At 34.0% G+C, this 20,297-nt stretch overlaps 1 protein-coding gene across 2 annotated transcripts in view; it reads right to left on the bottom strand.

Moving 5' to 3' along the window:
* CLTC (clathrin heavy chain) overlaps positions 1–20,297 on the bottom strand; it is a 67,139-nt gene that overhangs the window by 7,805 nt on the left and 39,037 nt on the right. For both annotated transcript variants that reach the window (XM_072747621.1, XM_072747620.1), the window contains exons 9-30: positions 18,996–19,148; positions 18,273–18,395; positions 17,276–17,413; positions 16,907–17,071; positions 16,582–16,762; positions 14,646–14,809; positions 10,199–10,324; positions 9,394–9,536; positions 7,210–7,444; positions 6,381–6,503; positions 5,344–5,489; positions 4,924–5,107; positions 4,535–4,727; positions 3,914–4,071; positions 3,561–3,725; positions 3,337–3,444; positions 3,088–3,255; positions 2,814–2,963; positions 2,598–2,729; positions 2,377–2,487; positions 1,090–1,260; positions 530–751 (exon numbers count right to left, since the gene is read on the bottom strand). In XM_072747621.1, the coding sequence (XP_072603722.1) occupies positions 530–751; positions 1,090–1,260; positions 2,377–2,487; positions 2,598–2,729; positions 2,814–2,963; positions 3,088–3,255; positions 3,337–3,444; positions 3,561–3,725; positions 3,914–4,071; positions 4,535–4,727; positions 4,924–5,107; positions 5,344–5,489; positions 6,381–6,503; positions 7,210–7,444; positions 9,394–9,536; positions 10,199–10,324; positions 14,646–14,809; positions 16,582–16,762; positions 16,907–17,071; positions 17,276–17,413; positions 18,273–18,395; positions 18,996–19,148 (3,459 nt within the window). The remainder of the gene's footprint in view (positions 1–529; positions 752–1,089; positions 1,261–2,376; positions 2,488–2,597; positions 2,730–2,813; positions 2,964–3,087; positions 3,256–3,336; positions 3,445–3,560; positions 3,726–3,913; positions 4,072–4,534; positions 4,728–4,923; positions 5,108–5,343; positions 5,490–6,380; positions 6,504–7,209; positions 7,445–9,393; positions 9,537–10,198; positions 10,325–14,645; positions 14,810–16,581; positions 16,763–16,906; positions 17,072–17,275; positions 17,414–18,272; positions 18,396–18,995; positions 19,149–20,297) is intronic.

The following is a 20,297-nucleotide window of genomic DNA, read 5'->3' as shown; positions in this document are numbered from 1 at the left end:
CTTTTAGGTAATATGTTAATTATTAACCTGCTAGGATATTTTTAAATTGGGGATGAAGCTATCAAAATATTGAGATTAATGGGATGTTAAAAATATAGATTTTGCTTCCCCAGAAGAAACAGGCAGACATACTAAAGTTAAGAAGCAACCAAACAAAGGGAATCTACACTACCAAGTTATGGATAACTGAGTTATAAGAACTAATTTAAGGAAGATTTTATTTTGGGGAGAAAAAAAATCTTTATGTTTTTAAAAAAAAAGAACCAAACATACAGTATAGAAGTAGTACTATTCACCTTCAGTAATACATGAAGAGGTAAACATTCTGACAAGTTATGTTTAAGTCCCCTTTTCCATTCAATGTCATTTGTCAGATATTACACATTTCTGGAGAACAAAAATATTTTATGACAACCAAATGACTTACACTTCTACTAGAGAAAAAGCATTTGAAAAAAATAAATCTGTGCATGGAATTTTATATATCCTCAAGGTAAGTAGTTCTGAATACACCCAGAGGTACCATTACCTTTGTCAAGTATTCTTTCATGACCTGGATGAAATAGGGCATGGCAAAATCCATGATATTGTGCCTCCATGCAGTTTCCAGGACAACATCTGGCCTTAAAAGATCGTAACATGTAAAAAGACAAGCTCCAAAGCACTCTCTTTTTTCTTCCTGCAAAAACCACTGTAGGAGTTCTTCAGCCAACTCAGTATCTTTAGATTCAGAGGCATACTGCATTGCATCCTATTCAAAGGAAAGGATGAAGGTCAAACATTAAACTCAAATACACTAAACTGGCAAAACGAGTAATTCAATAGGGGGAATAAATCCCAGTTATATCATTTAAATTGAAGATTGGTTGAAAGAAAAGAAGACAAGGAATTTTTTTTAAAGAGGTTTGACATAAACAGAAGACCCCTAGAATCAAGAAATTGATAATTACTATCTCCCTCAAATGGGGGCTTGAGGGCAATTCTCATATACTTGTACAGACCACATCACTTCGAATATACCATTTTTAGGGTTAAGACAGATCATCTAGTACTCAATTTAACAGACCCGCCCCCACCACCTTTATCCACCTTATACAGGCTATCTTTTTTGCACAGCTCTACACTCTGTTTCCAGCGATTGTTGCCTTTGAAAAGATAAGCAGCAATTCTTCTGAACTCAATGAGTTCATGTTTTTCCAAACGCTGAGCAAGTGAGATATTGTCAAAATTGTCATAAGCATCTATTGATGTCCGCAGAGCCTTAAAAAACAAAACAAAACCATACAATGACAAATCAGTTTTAGTTTAAAATTTGTTCCATCATTTTTTATCAAGAAGTCATTACTGTATATGACTGAATGTATAAGACTTGATCACTATGCTGTATGAAGTGTATATATAAAATACAAATTGATCAATGAGCTATTATTACAATATGACAGCCTAAATTCAAGTGTCAGGCTAGAAAGTTGTAAGCTGAACAAGTATCAAGGTTCTTCAATCGGACTGCATAACAATAAAGTGCTCAAATGTACTATAAAAAATTTTTTAAAAAGATTTTACTTATTTATTCATGAGAGACACAGAGAGAGAGGCAGAGACATAGGCAGAGGGAGAAGCAGACTCCATGTAGGGAGCCCAATGTGGGACTCGATCCCGGGACTCCAGGATCACGCCCTGGGCCAAAGGCAGATGCTCAACTGCTGAGCCACCCAGGTGTCCCAGATACTATAAAATTTCTAAAGATACAATTTTTTCCAAAGTTTTTAGTATCAAGAACTTGAATAGTTATGAAAATGGGAGGATTCATAATTTGGAGGAGAAGATTTTATGCTTTAGAGAAACTCCTGATACAACACATGATATTTAGTAATATAGAGCAGTATAAGATCTGAACCCATCATGTTGATAAAGAAAAAAGGCAACTAGCTTAATCTTACTTCTGATTTTATGTTTGCAAAATTCTTCACAAGGGAAAGTTTATTAAAAGACAGATACTAATATGCTACTGGGCAATAAAAGCAGTGAATATACTTAATACCAAATAATTTCATAGACTAGTTAAGAGATCAAAGGCTTTTTTGAGCCTTACGTACAATCTAGATGTTTAAGGACTATGTTAACAATAGTATTTTTTTCTTAAGCATTAACCAAGACATGATCTAAGCAAAATTCTACAAAACAGGCAATTAGAGCTCAGATTTATCGTTCCTGAAAACACTAAGTTTAGATCGCAGGCATATAAGTACCTACTGTTTACAAACCTAAAAGATAATGGGTTTTGTTGTTTTTTTTACTCCAAAACATATCAACCTAGTGACTCAATTGTAACCTGAGTTTTGAGCTTTTGCATATAAACATATTTGTATGTTTTACCTGATAATCTTCTTCTGTAATAAAGAGGTTGTTCAGTGATTCATTCACAGATTTGTTATTGTGGTTTTGAACTGAACGCAAATATGGTTTCACCAGTGGTAGCTGTTTAACCTTTAAAATAAAGAGTTTTGTTACAAACGTAGCATATCCTTATTGTTCAACAAAAGTTATCCAGATATGCCTTACTGCCTTGCTATGAGGTTCTCAAGTTTTTAAATTACCTTGCTGAAATAATTGACTGCACGAGTATGATCCAACCGTGGAGACAGCACCATCAGCAAATCATTTAACAACAGAGGCTTGAATTCCAAGTAGAACTGTATTGCTCTGTAATATAGTTCGACATTTGCAACCTAAAATGGGAAAAATCCATATGTAAGTTATTTCCTAATGAGCTCTCTCCTTTTGAAGCTTCATATTCTGAAGAAGATACACACCTTGGTAATGATATCTTTGAACTGTCCTTCTTTCCACGCATCAGTTGGATGATTCATCATTGTAATTATGGCATTATCATATTCTTCATACTTGTCATACAAAAACACCAATTCTGCCCAAAGATGAGCTTGTTCTGCAGCTCTAAGCACCTAGAACGATTTAATTGCTTTAGATATGGGTCTGTATTCTAGCTAAAGCCTTAAAAAGAAAAGATATTTTAAGGTTTCAGTTACAGCTATAGAGCTGCCTCACAATGTTAAAAGGTTGGGTTACCTTAGGAATATTCACTCTGGACCAGAATAGCTCCAGGTGCTCCCTCATTTTTTGTGGCTTAAATTTAGAATACAAAATAGCTAATTCGGTAAACATTCCCATATGAGCTCGCTCAAGTCCCAATGCTGCTTCCAACATGGTTATCAGTTCTTCAAAGTATCCTCGATCCTAAATAAGGGAAATACACAATTAAAGATAAGACTACCTGTGGCAACAGATCTCAATTAATACAAGACTCCTGTTCATTACCTGATAGTAGTTGATAAGTTCCTCCAATTCATCTGCATGTACTACAATATGAAGCCCACACATCTGAGCAAGACGGAACTCCTTGCCATCTACACAGGCAAAGCAGACCTATAACAAAAATTTCAATTATGAAAACTCAAATATAAACATGGCTGGTTAAGTCAATCAGTTTAAAAAGATTTCTAAGAATCCTAATTCTTCACTCAAATGGATGTTGAGATTACCTCTTTCCATGTTCGAGTACTGTTAGCTTTCCTAGCTCCATCAACAGCTGCCTGATATTCACCCAGGTGAACCAGAGTAGATGCCAAGCGTCCAAAATTGGATACATTATTGTACAATAGTTTAGCAGCATCATACATTTTTTCATCGTAACAACGGTCGCCAACCTGAAACAAACAATCTATTTTCAGTAAGTGTAAACTCAATCCTCTTTCTAAAGTCATAACCCAATTTAATACTGAGAAACATTATTTTTCCTTGGAAATCATCAGTTGTGATGGGTTTAGATCCTATTAACAAAGTGGCTTAACCGTTTATTTTTATTCTCTGAAAAATATCAGAATAGGAAACCCACTTGTTGGATATGAGCATTATTTGGCCCATTGATGAACTCTTCTAACTCTGCAAGGCGGTTTGTTTTAGCCAAGGCAAATATCAATTCTGTCTCCACATAGGACTCACGAGCCTTCTTACGGGCCATCTGCAAGTACTTCACCAGTTCTTCCCAGTTTCCTAGGTATAAAGAAGAAAATAAATTCAAACACTAACATCCTAACATTTATCTTTTCACTCAAGTGAGAACTGCTGTTTATTTCCTTTCTAAGGAAATAACATAGAGAATAACATAAACAATAAAATTTATCTAAAATAGAAAAATTTCTATTACATTTCTGTATTACCACTGACCAAATGAATAGCTGAATTCCCCTTTTCCTTAAGGTTGTAAGATTAGAATTTGATGAAAATTTTAGGAGATTTCAAAACAGAAAACTAATCTTCCCTATGGACCTTTTTAAATTCACAAAATGGAACCTCTCTGTATGTGGACTAAGATTAAGTGGTAAATGTCTTCATAAGTAACCATGCAGTATCTAACTCCTGTATAAATTCGGAATAGACCTAAATATTAATGCTTAACTTAATCATAGCTTAGGTACATTTTCTGAGGTCACAAACACATAAAAGTAAGTCGTACCACTAGTGTTGGCAGCCTGAACAACTTCCATGTAGGATGAAGGATCATCTGCTTTGATATAAGAATCAATGGCTTCTTTCACCATTCCTTTCTGCAACTGGGCTTTAGCAAGCTGACTCCAAACTGCAGGTTCATTGCAGCGTTCAGCAAACTCATATGCCCGATCCAAATTTCCAATATGTTCAATCAAGACCTAGGCAACCAATATTTGAATTTGGGTTCAAATTGAATCAATCAATAAAATTGAATCAATCTTGCCACATAGCAATTACATTTAAACAGTTAGGATTTTATTGCTTTTCTATAGCCAAAGCAATCAATTTTGCTGGGCACCAGGCCTAACAGGACAACACATATATTGAATCAACTTAGGCAATGTGAAGACCTACCTGAACTGCTGAAGTATTAACATCAAATTTCCGGAAAATGGCAAATGCTTCTTCAAACAACTCATTGCAGATGGCAATATTGGCAATATCTGGGGCATCATAATTATCCAGGCGATTAATATACTCCATAACACGTGTACGGTCAGCCTTGATTGCAGTGAGGATGAGGAGATTTTGCAGATTCCTTTTAAGAAAACAAAAATTTGAATGCATTATTTCAAAAGCTTATCAGTCATAAAGAATAAACACTGTGGCTATGAGGAGTTTTTTCTCAGAGGCAGGGTTAGAAAAGGAGCATATTAGAAGAGTCAGAATTCAAACAACTTTCTTTAATCTTTGTCTCTTTGTTCCTTCTCAAAAGTGATAGACCGTAACTGAAGACTGAATAGAAATAGCCAATGGACTCTTCTTATAACATACCTGTGTTCACTAAATACAGAGTTATCAAGGACAATTTTCTCCAGTAGTTCAATGAGTTCATTAGGAAGGTCTGCAGTCATAAAAGCCTTGACAGTTACTGATACTTCTTCAGGGTCCTGAGTCTCAGACAAGGCTGTCTGTACAACCTACAGATTACATACATACACAGGGAGTTAATGGTACTGAAAATCAAGGTAGTTATGAAGAAAAAATTCTACTCTTAGGCTGGCATCTCGGTAGAAAACTTGAGAATAAATACCTTTAAATTCACAACATGAACGATTTTCTACACAAATCCACATATACCCACGTTATGTGTATTTCTGTTCTTTAGAAAAATCACCTAATAAGATAATTTCTTTTTCTCTGATTAAAATAGTATCCATAACTTTAATGGCTACATATGAATTCAACCACACAGATGTGGCAATATGGACTCAGTAATTCCTCTATTTTTGGCTAATTATATGGCTCCCAAGTGCTTCAATATTTTTTCCAGGAAGCTTTGTATCTAACATGGGAATTTTCCTTAGAAATGCTTCCTAGGAGAGGAATGAAAAATAACCCTCAATTTATTTGCTTCCTTATTTATACTTCTACCAGGAGAATTTAAGAACCATTATAACAACCTCTAATTTTAGGGTTTTGAAAAAACGTTTATGGGAACCTGAGTGGCTCAGTAGGTTAAGCATTTGCCTTTGGCCCAGGTCATGATCCCAGGGTTCTTAGATTGAGCCCCATATCAGGCTCCCTGCTCAGCAAGGGGTCTGCTCCTCCTTCTCCCTCTTCCACTACCCTCCCCCCTGCTTGTGCTCAAGTGCACTCTGTTCTCTCAAAAATAAAATCTTTAAGAAAAAGTTTTCAATTTATGATATGTGTGCAAAATATATGTATATTAGTTTAATTTTATTTTCTTCTACTTTTTACTGACTTCTCACAGTTAAATATGATCCATTTGAGTACATATAGATATGATGATGGGAAAGGTTTTATTCACAGTTGAAAGGATGAGCCTTAAACACATTTGCCAATTTTACCTGGTCAATTAGGGGTCTCCTGTAAGGATTGCTTTCCAGCAGCACACTACCCCATAATTCTGGATCCTTTCGGCGTACCAAATAGCGGGAAAGACTTTTGAAGAGGGAATTCTCATTGCAAACCTAAATAAGATATTAAAGGTTAGTTTCAAGGTAAAAAAGTAAAGACTTCTTATAGACTAACTTTGCTTTTAAAGGTTATTTTGTATGATATATATATATGTTAATATATATATAATCTGGTATATGGTTTTAGTTATTTTTTAATTCATCACTTTTACATTAAGCTTGAGTAGGTCACAACCAAGTTTTTATTAAAATTCAATAAGCAATCCTAGAAAAAAAAAGCTAAAAAGGACATTATTCGGTCAATGACAAAACTAGAATATTACAGATTTTTAAATTATTCTATCAGTGTCAGGATGACTCAAGTTGGTATCTACAGTGTGGTTATGAAACAGAATATTCTAAGTCTTAGGAAATATACACTGAGGAGATATGCAACTTATTCTCATATGTATACATATATTTGTATGTATGGTGTGTATGTATGTTTATGTATGAGAATGAGACAGTGTACGAGAACACAAGTGATAAAACTACTGGGGTTAAAATGTTAATAGGTGAATACAGACTTAATTTACTATTTTGGCCACTTTAAATTCATAATTATTGGCAAATAAAGTTTTTTAAAAAGCACACATCTACAAGGAATGTTCTGTATTACGTAAAGCCACTGTGAAACTCAAAATTCACTAATCTAACATTATACAACAGGTTTTTAAAAATGCAGCCTTCTCTCTATACATATTTAACTAATAGTACTCACATTAATAAGTTCCAGATCACATTGGCCACGTTCATAAGCAACACAGGCCAGATGTGGATCTCTCTTCTCACAATACTTTCCAACAACGCGACTGTCATAATAAGGATTTTCACGAAGAAATCTCTCTGGGTTGTTATTACTGTCTATGTAGATTTTGGCTAATGCGTTGTGAGTAGCAGGCTCCTCACAGCCCTCATGAATTCTGGCCTCTAGCCAAGGCAGAAGTAGTTTCAATCTAATATTTAAAAAAACAAAAACAAAAACAAAAAAAAAAACGAAACACACACATATACACAAAACAACACAAAACCACACATGCTATATTATAAAAAAAAACACACAACTCTTGACAATGCTAATTACAGAAGTATTATGGTATATAATATGCTTTCCCATACATAATTTTGAATTCTCAACAATTCTACTACAAATTGGGAAATTACAATTCAGAGATGGTGAAATGATTTGCCCAAGATTACACAAAAGGTATAAAAGACTATCTTTAGAATCTCCAAGATCTATCTGCTACATTATTCAGATAGGATATAGAAAAAAGAGATTATAGATTCATATTGTTATTTTCTTATACTAAACAAAATATCTAGACCTCAGAGAAATTTTGTTTAGAAGATGGGGATGTCATATGAGAAAACAGGCCAGATTATCTAAGGTTCCTTACAAATCTAACACAATTAATAGACATTACCTATAGCAAAAGGGGGCAGTACACTAAATATACAATGGGAACAAAATCTGGTAGCTTCAGAAGCTCTGGGTTTAATAATTCTAGCAGTCATATGATCACTTCACCAAGGATCATGGTTTCACTGAGCTATATAGCTTTTTTTTTAATGGTCCTGATGACCCAACACTCCTAACCCTGGTTTAAGTATTAAAAGCACCCAGAGGGAGGTGCCTGGCTGGCTCGGTTGGTGGAACACCTAACTCTTGATCTCAGGGTACTGAGTTCAAATCCCACATTAGGTATAAAGATTAAATAAACTTTTTTAAAAATTAAAAATTAAAAAAAATACCCAGAGGTAAAACAGCAAGCCATATTTTGGCTATCAAAATCATATAGTTATTATGAACATACTCCCATTAGAGTAAAGACAGAACTTTAATATTAAGGAAAAAAAAAAATCAAGATCCTATAAACATGTGCAACCTAAGCAGATGTGCCATGGCAACTGAAAGAATAAAGATTAGCTAAGGCACATCCAGACTAGTGACTCAGATGTTAATCTAGCTTATTATAATATAATTTGTAAGTTAAAGACCAAATAGTCTAACTGTAATTCTCTGGCTATTTGCTTGCAATATACAACAAAAGATTGTTTTCAGGTATTAGATTTAAGACTCAACTCAAACCTCTTTCTAAATGTTAAATTGTAATGACCTACAATCAGTTCAAATGAGGCTCAAGCTTTTAAAATCAGTATTATATATGTGTGTATATATATATATATATATCTCCATTGTCTTTATACAATTTTTCTGTTTGAAATATTCAAATACAAATTCTATGAATATCATTTTTAGGATACCTATACTAACTCAGGTTAAAATTAAACCCCACAGGTTTTCTTATATCTTTTCATACCCAGAGTAACTTTCCACTGTTCGACCAATCCACCAACCTCATTCACTACATCAATACTTTCTAAACACTAGTTCACCAGAATGTCCCAGCTAGAAAAAGGACTTCATAGTATAGTATTAGAAGCACTTATACTCTATTCTCTTCCACTGGAAATTCAGAATTCATGTTATCACATTAAGGTTCAAAATAAATCAGTTTAACCCAGAGTTACACAGGAAACTTTTTTCTCTCATTTGAGAAAAATTAACCAAAGAAGAATTAGTTACTAAAACAGTGGTATTGGACCTAACTAAAAAGAGGGTTTTTATGTAGTTTACATTAAAAACATATAGTCAAACCACACAGTTTTAATTATAAACACGCAAATAATGTCTGTATGACAAAACTGTAATGTTTTAGAAACAGATTTTTTTCCAGTACTCAAGCTATCTTCACTTCTAAATTGGAGGTCTCCAGGGAATTATGATGCACATTTTACTGAATAGCTTTTAGGCAAATGACAGGCTGTATTTTTTATCCAATAGCATGCTAAGAGAGACTACTCATTTATAGGAGTTATGTAGGTTAAAATGGTACTACACCTGTTTCTTTTTTCAACCTCAGCAACAAGCTCATCAGTAGAGAATTGACCTCTTACAACAAGAATCAAATTTTTAATAACATCTTCAGAGCAATCAACATCAAGCAATCCTCCAATAACCACAGGAAGTCGACTTGGATTCACCTATAGTTTAAGAAAAAAAAAAAAAGAAGTCATTATGTTATTAACAAGCAAAGCAAAAAAGTTGTTTATAAAAAAAATTAAACTCATTTCCCTCTTTTAAGCTCAGTTTTAAAATTCAGTAATAAACCAAGAGTCTGAATTTGCTAGTAGACAGAAAAAGTTAGCAGGAAGTATGGGTTGGTTAATTCATATCTCAGACTGCTCTAAATAAAGTCTGTCCAAAGAGGCTATAGTCACAGAATGTCTATGGAAGACTAATTAAAAGGTCTCCATTAGAATAAAACTGTTTTTCTTTTTTCTCTAGTTACAAAGTAAAGTTTCAAATATCTATGTTAAGATGGTTTTAAAACTGCTTTAGAGTCTATGACCTCTACATGGATATACTTCAGGGGTTGGGTTCAAGTTAACTAGTGTCTACACACTAGTTGTGTAGTTGGATGAAAAGTCATCCAACTTTTCCAACTATGGCAGTTTGTTCTGCTTTAAAGGCTTAACATGAATGTAAATTTCCAATCTAAATAAGGAGTCTAAGGAGAAAAAAAAAGTTGAAAGGGACTGTAGCAGACTACTCCCATTTTGTAGTACAAAATTTCAAAGGATATGAAGATTTCCAAAGTGTGAGAAGTAAAATTTACAATAAGGTATTTTTAAATATTACTTACCTTCTGTACATATATTTCTATATACTTTTGAAGATTATTTCTATATAAATAGAGCACCAAATCATGGACAAAGTCAAATCGGTCACATACAATGATAAGTGGTAACTGATCTGTTAGCTTCGCTTCCTGAAAAAAGAACAAAAAGTAGCCTTAATTTTCTCCTTTTGTGAGCTATCAAATCTATGTAAAATATGAGAATCTGTTCTACACTGGTAAGAGAGGCTCACATAAACTTGGCTCTTCTCTCAAAGAAAGAAATGACCCAGTAGATGGTGTGTGCCCATCCCAGTTTCATTAAATTATTATTAAGCTAGACTTAGTCTCAGAGCAAAACACCCTTTACCAAAAAAAGATAACAAATTAAGATTTATGAGCCACTAGTGGCACTTAGGATATAAAATCATCACAGTGGGACTTTCATTAATAGTAACATTGCAACTGGGTTTGGAGTTCATAAAAACTATAGTCACATTATAAAAATTATGGCATAAATGGCTCATAGTTATTTCAAACTAATGATTTCTTTTTCACCCCTCCCAATTCCAATCTATATGGCCAACTTCTAACACTATTACAATAAAGCCTACAAGGATCAGCATGATGATTTAAAAAAACAAAACAAAACAAAAAACACCACACATTTAAAAAAGAAAAAGACATCTTTAAATTACCAATTGCTTTTACCATTACAAATACCAAGCTATAATCCTACTTATAGATTGACACAGATGGTACAGACAGGTAGCTAAGACCTGTACTGGGCATTTACCTGATACATGTCCTGTTACATTCCACAGACATAAGGTACAGCACAAAAAATAACAGTTTCCATCAGGAATTCATTTATACACAGTGAAACATTCCTCAATAAATGATTCCTCTATGTCAGTCTATTAAGGAAGCACAACTAAGCAGGTTAGGACTTTCCCTAATGACAGCCACTCAGAATATTATTTGTAATATTAAAATAAAATGGTTCCTAAAGTTTAGTGCACATCACTCATCCAATCATAAATTTGAAGATTAGACTATGAAATGTTCAGAGAATACCCAACTAAATCTAGGAGTCAGGGAAATCATGAAAAAAAAAAATCAAAATGGCTGTAAATCTGAAGTGGAAGTCCAGCTGCAGATTTTTCACATTAAGGAAAGTCTAAAGCATGTATTTAGCACCATGGAAACCTGTACTAACAACTACAATCATTTCTAAAAAAATGTTGGATCTACCTATCCAAAATATTTCAGTTAGCCAAGTTTTTCCTACTAAATGAACATCAGAAAGTTAGTGGATCAATATACTAATCTTCTTTATCCTCTTTAATATACACATAAAATATTACATACTTTACCACTTAGAAAATACACTTGAAAGTAATGGAAGATTACCTATGTGTTCTATTCTCATGCATGCACTGGTGTTTGAGGTTTCTCTTGGTAAAGACAACTAGAATGTATTTCCAATGAAAATTTAAGATTGGAAAAGTAGACAAAAACTAGTGTATTTTCTTGACTGCCTTAATTTGTACATGATTTCACACATGGGAGTAATGCTATTAATATTTTAAATTATGTATTAAAAAGCTTAACCCTCTAGCTATTATATGATTAAAGATTTGAAGAACAAAATTGAAATTACATAAACACATTCAGAGGTTTTCTTAAACATTATGTTACTTACTTAACTAATATTTACTGAGTACCCATATACCGGACACTGTTCTTATGCACTGAAACAGCAAGGAACAAAGTAAAGCATTCCCTCAAGGAACATATGTTCTAGTGGGAAAAAATAATGTCTTATAATATTAAGTGTTCTAAAGAAAAATAAAACAGGATATGGGAGAGGTGAAGATGGAATAGGAATAGATTTTATTCTAAACAGGGTAATCTGAGACATCCTTTCTCATAACATTTCATCAGAAATCTGAACAAAGGTAAGGAATCCTAATCATGAAGATTTGAGAAAAAAGTAGAAAAGGGCACAAGCAAGGGTCCTGGGGCAGGAGAAGGTTCAGGGAGTTTGAGGAATAACAAGCAGGCCAGTGTGGTTTAAGTACAACCAGAAAAGAAAAATTATTAAAAAAAAAAAAAAAAAAAAGATCAAAGGTAGTAGGAAGCAGATCATGGGTCCAAAGAACAGTTCCATGCTTTCTATGGATAGCTATAGTTCTACAGGGTGAATGCATGAGCCAAATGATGCTACTGAAACCGCTTCCTCCTGCTCACAGGATCTTTTAAAGGCAAAGTTATAATCTAACAATCTCTGTATTCCTGGTGGCTAACATGTAATTGCCACTTGAATGCTCAACATCAGAGAATTTTTCTTATCAGAGTTTACATATAACACCAATTATCATACAGCTAGGATCTCTAAACTGAAATTTAATGGCAGTGATGATGAGATGTAGCATTACAGCTATATTGTAGAGGTCAATAAGGAAAGTGAGTAAAGTGTCTAGTATGTTCCATTTTTACTACCGGGGTGAAAGGTTGAATACAATAGTAGCATCTTAGTACTGAGCTCCCATCTCAGACTGAAGATAAGACACAAGGTTTACCTCTAACTTGGGCTGGAATTAAAATTCCTTCACAAAGTCATGAATAACTTAAAACCAATGATAAAACTTGCCTGATAGAAAAAGATAGGTAGGCTGACTACCTTATTTCCAAGGCCCACTAACAGTTTATTAACAATGGTTATCACTTGAATACCTATGGCAATACAAGGTACTGACTAGATCAACACAGCTTCTGGTCAGAAAAACTGAGGCTAAGTTAATTTGCCTGAGGTAACAGCTAGGTAAATACCGAATGAACAAATAATAGCTAATAACAGAAATAGAATTTGAACCAGGTCTCACTGGTTTAAAAGCCCAAAATCCACATCCATTTCCCCACTCTATCAGACTTGCACCTAATTCACAGCATGATGTGTGGAAGGGGAGTCCTCTTCTCATTAGATCTCAGGGGCTAAGCAACTTAAGGCTACACTATCTAAAATCCAGAGGATTTTTTTTTTTTTTTGAAGCTCAATAACTATTTTCACTTAATTGTGATGTTCATTTAGTCCTGCTTTACACATAAATCACTTAAAAAATACAAATGCAATTCTAAAGAAATGACAACTGAAGCTTAACAGTCAAGAGTTTAATAACAACGAAAAGGGAATCTAAGAATCTGGTAGTATTTTTTAAAAAGGAAACAGTACTGATACTCAAAGAAGGAACTAAATTGTAGTCATGGTGCTCTAGTCAAGCATAGAGCATCAAATCTTTCTCTCATTTGGAGGGCTTTCTGATACCACAAAGACTTGGGTTCAAACATATCATACTATCCAGGCTACTGAGAATACTCGTGATGGCCAAGATATTATATAAACTATACCATGGAGAAAAGTTTATCTTTTAATCTAAAATATAAGGCAACTTCTATACTTTAACTACTTCATCACATTAAAACCTCTATTTAGCTATTTAATCTAGAACCCAGTAGTAATTCTTCAAAAGAACAGTTAATAAAACTACAGATTATCTAAAATAACAGTGTAGGAGTAGGAAAAGCCTGGTTTTTCTACTTAATTACAAAATAAACATTTTGGGTTTAGTGTCAATGTAAAAATTCTTCCAAAAAGACAAAAAGTAAGAACTTTACATACAATCCCTAGAATCATTTCGTGTATTATTTAAATGCAAAATATATATCCTTAAGGGGTTCTCTAAGTATCCTATAGTTTACTTGATTTTTATCGACAACTGCCAATTTTAAAGCTTTTATTTTCCTCATAGTGTGACTGGTAGGTATGAGAATAAAGCTAAAGTTAAGTAAACATTAATTTAACTGTCCTTAGGTATGTTTTGAAGAGCTAAAAATCTTTAAACCATTACTCTTTACTGCAACACAGGCAGTTTTCTATAACTAGTATTGCAAAGCTGAGGGGTTTTTGTTTGTTAGATCGTACCTTCAGTTTAATGAATTATACACAATTAATATTTAGTTTCTAAACAATAGCTAATTTGAGGAGAGAGATAAATCTAAGTCCTTTAGATAGTCGTCTGTATATAATAGAGGCTCCCGAAAAGAGGACACTGAGGGCAAACTGTTCTTATCTTCAAAGGGAGCATACTTGAAATTCTAAAGTGACATTGAGAACCTCCAACCACATTTCAAAATTTTTCTTCAAAAATTCAAGTGGAAGGAAATTTCTTCGACATAGTGCTATTTTTCTCTTCTTTTAAAGAGATGGTCCTTCTTAAGTATTACTTACCAACTCCCTTCCTTATTTCAAAGGAAACCACAGAATGCTAAATTTGGAAGAAATAATTCAGCACACAATTTTGCTGAGAATTTTCCATTTAGGGAAAACAAATATTTTAAAACTATGATGATACTGATGTAGAACTGCTGATCTTCATTCCAGCCAGAAAGTGCATTACTCAAAACCACTTACCTTGAGAAAATTCTTGACTCGCTCAGGATCATAGCAGTTGCTTTCTCTGCAGATTCTTTCTACTTCTTTGATCTGCCCAGTCTTGCAAGCTGCCTGAATATACTTAAAGTGCACATCTGGGTCCTGACTAAAGTTAACAATGGATCCCAGAAAATAAAAGAGACCTTAAAGAGACAAATAATTGAAATTAAGTATACGTGCACCTTTGAGAATGATAGAACTGAAAAATATTTAAGCAATTAAAAAAATAGTATGTTGATTATACCTCAATTTAAAAATAAATGTTATATTGAATAGCCCCAAATAAAAACTGGTTGCTCAAAAAGCTTAATAAGAATACTAATTAATCCAATAACCAATTCAATAAATGAATATACACTGTAATCTCTACAAAACAGATAATTCAATATTTTCTAGTAGTTGAGAAAAAGGCAACTACTTAATACCAAAGCTAATCATACCATGTTCCATATGAGAAATTTTAAATAAAACCACACCATATTCCATGAAAAATTTTAATGAATTTTTAAAAAAGATTTTATTTAGGGGCACATGGTGGCTCAGTGGTTCAGCATCTGCCTTTGGCTCAGGTCGTGATCCCAGGGTCCTGGGATTAAGTCCCACATCAGGCTCTCCATAGGGAGCCTGCTTTTCCCTCTGCCTGTCTCTGCCTCTCTCTGTGTCTCTCATGAATAAATAAAATCTTTAAAAATAAATAAATAAATTTATTTATTTGCTATCTCTGTCTTTCAGATAAATAAATAAATCTTTTAAGATATGTATCTTATATTTATTTGAAAGAGACAGATAGCAAGAGAGAGCACAATCGGAGGAAAAGGAGAAACAGGCTTCCCACTATGAGCAGGAAGCCCAACTCAGGGCTTGATCCAGGAGCCTGGGATCATGACGTCTGCCAAAGGTAGATGCTTAAGCGACTGAGCCACCCAGGTGCTCCCCATATATGAGAAATTTTAAACGAAGTCCTTTATAACAGGTTTTTCCTATATGCAATTAATAGCAAAACTACAAAAGTGGTTTGAAAAGACTAATGCAGTGCTGTCCAACAAAACTTTCCAGAACAATAAAAACGTGTGCTATATTGGCATGTCCAATATGGTAGCTACTAACAGTACACAGCTATTAAACACCTGAAATGTGGTACTGTGACTGAAGAACTAAAATTTTAATTGTATTCAATTTTAATTACTTTAAATTTATATATCTACACGTGGCTAGAGAACCTGAATGAACAAAATCAATTTAGTGCGTAGTTAATATACAGAAATCGAGAAACTGAAGTAGTAGAAATCTTATTCTTTCTGACTAGACCAAAATGACAAAAAGAAGGGAAAAAAGATAACTAGAAACCAGAAGTTTAGCTATTAAACCTAACAGTTACCCAATAGTGATTACGTTAGTATTCAGTATATCAGTGATTCACGCATGGGGTGATTTTCTTCCCAGGAGACAGATATTTGGCAATGTTTGGAGACACTTTTGGTGGTTGCAACTGTTGCAGCTGATGCTACTGGCATCTAAAGAAGCCAGGTAGAAGCCAGGGATGCTGCTAAATATCCTGCATGCACGTGACAACTTGTCCCTAAAACAAATTATCCAGCTCAAATTATCTATAGTGCAAAGGCTGAGAAAACCTAGTGTATAGTGACAAGTCACAAAATGTTCTTGGCTAGAAACATTTATCATTTTAAGAGTCAGAATGACTCCTAAGTGTGAAATCTTATTATACCTGGTTAGTATTTTCATTTTATGCAATTATGATAAAAGAACCTGACATAAAAGAGCTGACATTTATTAAATAAAATTCAAACTGTCCCATAAAATTAAGCTTGTAGAAAGATAAAATTTCCAACAGTACATGATCATAATAATATCTTTCTTGGCTCTCTAATTAAAAACAACTCAAACTCTTAATTACCTTCAAAACTCTTGAAAGATTCAAAAAGTTCAATTAGAGATTGAGTTGACAGTTGTTCATGATACTTCGAAGCCACCTGAACACAGATCTGCAGATTCTGACGAATGTTGGCAGACAGCATGGCCCTGAGGCATTCTAGGGAGTCTTCTACTGATAAGGACCCAAAGTAATTCACTAACCACTGGAGGACAAAATAACAGGTAAATAAATACACATGTGAAATAATATTGAACCTTGTTGGAATGAAATTACTATTATTCAGTTCTACATTTTCAGTATACCAATCAATCATATCACCATCTTTTAGGTAAGAAACTAAAAATACCTCAGGGTTAAGAAGATGAGTGTGAACAACCGCACGCTTTATGTCATATAAATCAGTGAAGTGTTCTAATGCACGCTGCAGTAGACCAGCCTTTTCACACAGCTGAGCGATATGAGCCCGGTCATAATGCGTAAACATCTGATTCCCTAGAATAGCATCTGCAACCTATGAAACCACAAATAGGACAAATTTATCTTATATCCAATTTACATCAATAATTCTATATCCAGATTACATATTAAGATTCAATTGTGAATAAATAAGGAGAGAGTACAAAGGCATCTCAGTAGCTTCCAACAGCTTAATCTAAGAAGCTGTCAATAACTACTATAACAGTGGAAACATGCCTAAAAAGCAGGAAAACCTTACTTGAGGTGCATGCATAAGGTTCATCTCAAGCAATCGTGTCTGTAAAGGACCTTCAGATGGGCGATTATTCTTTAGGGCATCAAGCAAGAATGCAGTACACTGCTGAATTAGATTGTATTCCATAAAGACATCAACAATCTGGAAAAAAAGCATTTGAAGAAAATTGTTTTAAGATATTTAAAACTTGATTTATGATACTATTGACAATTTGTACCTGAAAGGAAATTAAGTATCTCTTTATATAAAAAATTGCCAGACTGAATCCCAGATTTAAATATCATTTAAAACTTCATAATTTAAGAATAAATTTTTGTCCTCTACAGCTTTTAGTTGTGGTTAAAAAAAAAATCAAGATATTATATATAATAGCAGAATACAATCAAAACAATGGCTTTAAAAAAAACAAAAAACAAAAAACAATGGCTTTAAAATTTTGATGAACTATTTAAAAGATAAAAAAATATGAAGGAGTCTGAGTTCCACTCCCAATATCTATCTCTTCCCTAATCCAATGGCAGCAACCATCCTTGTTTTATTATTCCTATATTTTGTTCATTTTTAATACATATATATCTCTAAACAAGAGTGTTTTGCATGTTTTAAAACTGTATATAGGTGGTACCTTCCTGTTCATTCCTCTGCAACTTGTTTTCTGTTTAATAAGGTACTTGAGGTTTATCTATGCAGACAGACATAGCTCTAACTTCTACAAATTGAAAAGTTAACCCATTCTTCTCCAAAGCTGTTTATTATTTATTTCTAAGGATTTTATTTATTTATTCATGAGAGACAGAGAGAGGCAGAGACACAGAGGGAGAAGCAGGCACCCTCTGGGGAGCCTGACTCAGGACTCAATCCGAGAACCCAGGGATCATGAACTGAGCCAAAGGCAGATGCTCAACCACTGAACCACCACAGTGCCCCTTCTCCAAAGCTGTTTAAATTCAGATCCTCCTCATTCACTTTTTAAATCAACTTCTACAGAAGTTTCCTTTACCTGTGTGATATCAGCAAGAGGTTCTTCATCTTGAACTAACATTTGGGCAAACTGCTGTCCTTGATCTGGACTGATACGCATGACATTTCTCAGCAGAAATATCCAGTCTGGAGTATATCCAACCTACAAATAGACAAAAATTTGCAATGCTGCTGTAAAATTTCATTTTTATATCATTTAAAGGCATTTTCTACAACAGAATTTTTCTAATATAGAACTACTGGTTCAAGTACAAATTCAGTTTTAACTTAACATGTTTAATTTGACCCATAACAGGCAAATAGACACTTTGGTGACAACATATTTGAATGGAGAGCTATAAGTTTTTATAAATGACTTACTTAGTTCCAATGAATTTCAAAGTTTGTTCTAACAGGTTAAACAGGCCCCTGACATCTTAAATTCTGAGAAGGCAGGTAAGAATGTCTCCATTTTTTTTAAAACAGTTTTTTTAAGACAATATCTGTACCCAATGTGGGCTCAAACTCGACCCTGAGATTAAGAGTCTCATATGCCTACCAACTGAGCCAGTCAGGAGCCCCAGAGTATCATTTTTTAATTAGTGTAATTCTATATGTGGAGCTAAAACAGAGTTTTTATACTTTTTCAAGTAATTCAAATATAAAGAAATCCACTATTAAAGTCACTGACCATTGCTATAGGCTAATATTTCAATGCTTTCATGAATTTATTTATATTAAGAATCTGTTTCACTGAACTCACTTTTTTAGCATATAAAACAATCTTCTGGACTTGACCTGTTTCTGCAAAACACTGAATGACTTTATTTGGGACATTAGCCCGCAGGTACACACTAAGTGCCAACGTAGGGTCCACAGATTTCACAAGGTCACCCAGTTCTTCAGAACATTCCAGCTGTCCAAAGGAAAAAGAGATTGTTTGGTGATCCATGAGCTACTGTAATAAATGAGTCATTGATATTACTTCCACTATACATATTAGCTATTATGACAGGCACTTACTCAATTGTCCCAGAATATATTATAATTATGCAAGCATTGTGGTTAGTAAAGACTCTTGATCTTGTATTCAAAGCACTGTCTCAGTAGAATTCTTTACACATCCTACTTAAGGATAAAAAGCTCACCAAGACTTCATACTTATAACCAACTACTTTGTTAAGAAAGTAGGTACTTAAAAAGCAGAATCCTGTACTACTATCTATTATGAATATTCAGATAATCAGATCTGCACGGTCCCAATTTTTAAAAAAGAATCCAACTTTTAATGTAATGTTATCAAATGAAAATTTAATATTTTAGGAGCCAGATGAGGCTTACCCTAAAGGGCCCTTCCTAATATTAAGGCATAATTTGTACATCTATAGGATCTAAGATCATTATTATTTTGAATTTTGGATCTAAGGTTGCAAAGCAGAACATACTAATTTTATGAGGTCAGAGATAAAAACTTTAGAATTTTTAGGTGGTACACAGATACCCTCTCCTCTGCACTATTCAACCTGAGTTAGCTGCCCAATGAGGAAAACAGCTTCTCTAAGAGTTGTGATTTTCTACTTTTATTGGTTATGTCAAAGGATAGCGTTTATCACTGACAAGTAAAAAAGTTCTACCAGAGTCTATACCTTTTTTTAAAAAAAATATTTGATTTATTTATTCATAAGAGAGAGAGAGAGAGAGAGAGAGGGAGAGAGAGAGAGAGGGGGGCAGAAACACACAGGCAGAGGGAGAAGCAGGCTCCATGCAGGGAACCTGACCTGGGACTCAATCCTGGGTCTCCAGGATCAGGCCCTGGGCTGAAGGCGGCGCTAAACCACTGAGCCACCAGGGCAGCCTCAGAGTCTATACCTCTTAACTGAATACAGTAATTTAGAGTTGACCAGTATCCCTTTCACCATAAATAAACCATGTGACCATTTACAAGAAAGGTATTGATACCCAAAAAGCTTTCACACAGCTATATGCGTCAACTCAGTTACTTTGGCTGTTCCGATCCTCCCTTAAACATTCAGGACAGACTTCAAATACTCGCTAGTGTGGCTAG

This window comes from Vulpes vulpes, chromosome 2 (genome assembly GCF_048418805.1).
Source record: "Vulpes vulpes isolate BD-2025 chromosome 2, VulVul3, whole genome shotgun sequence".
Classification (NCBI taxonomy): Eukaryota; Metazoa; Chordata; class Mammalia; order Carnivora; family Canidae; genus Vulpes; species Vulpes vulpes.
This window is presented reverse-complemented; position numbering and strand designations above follow the sequence as displayed.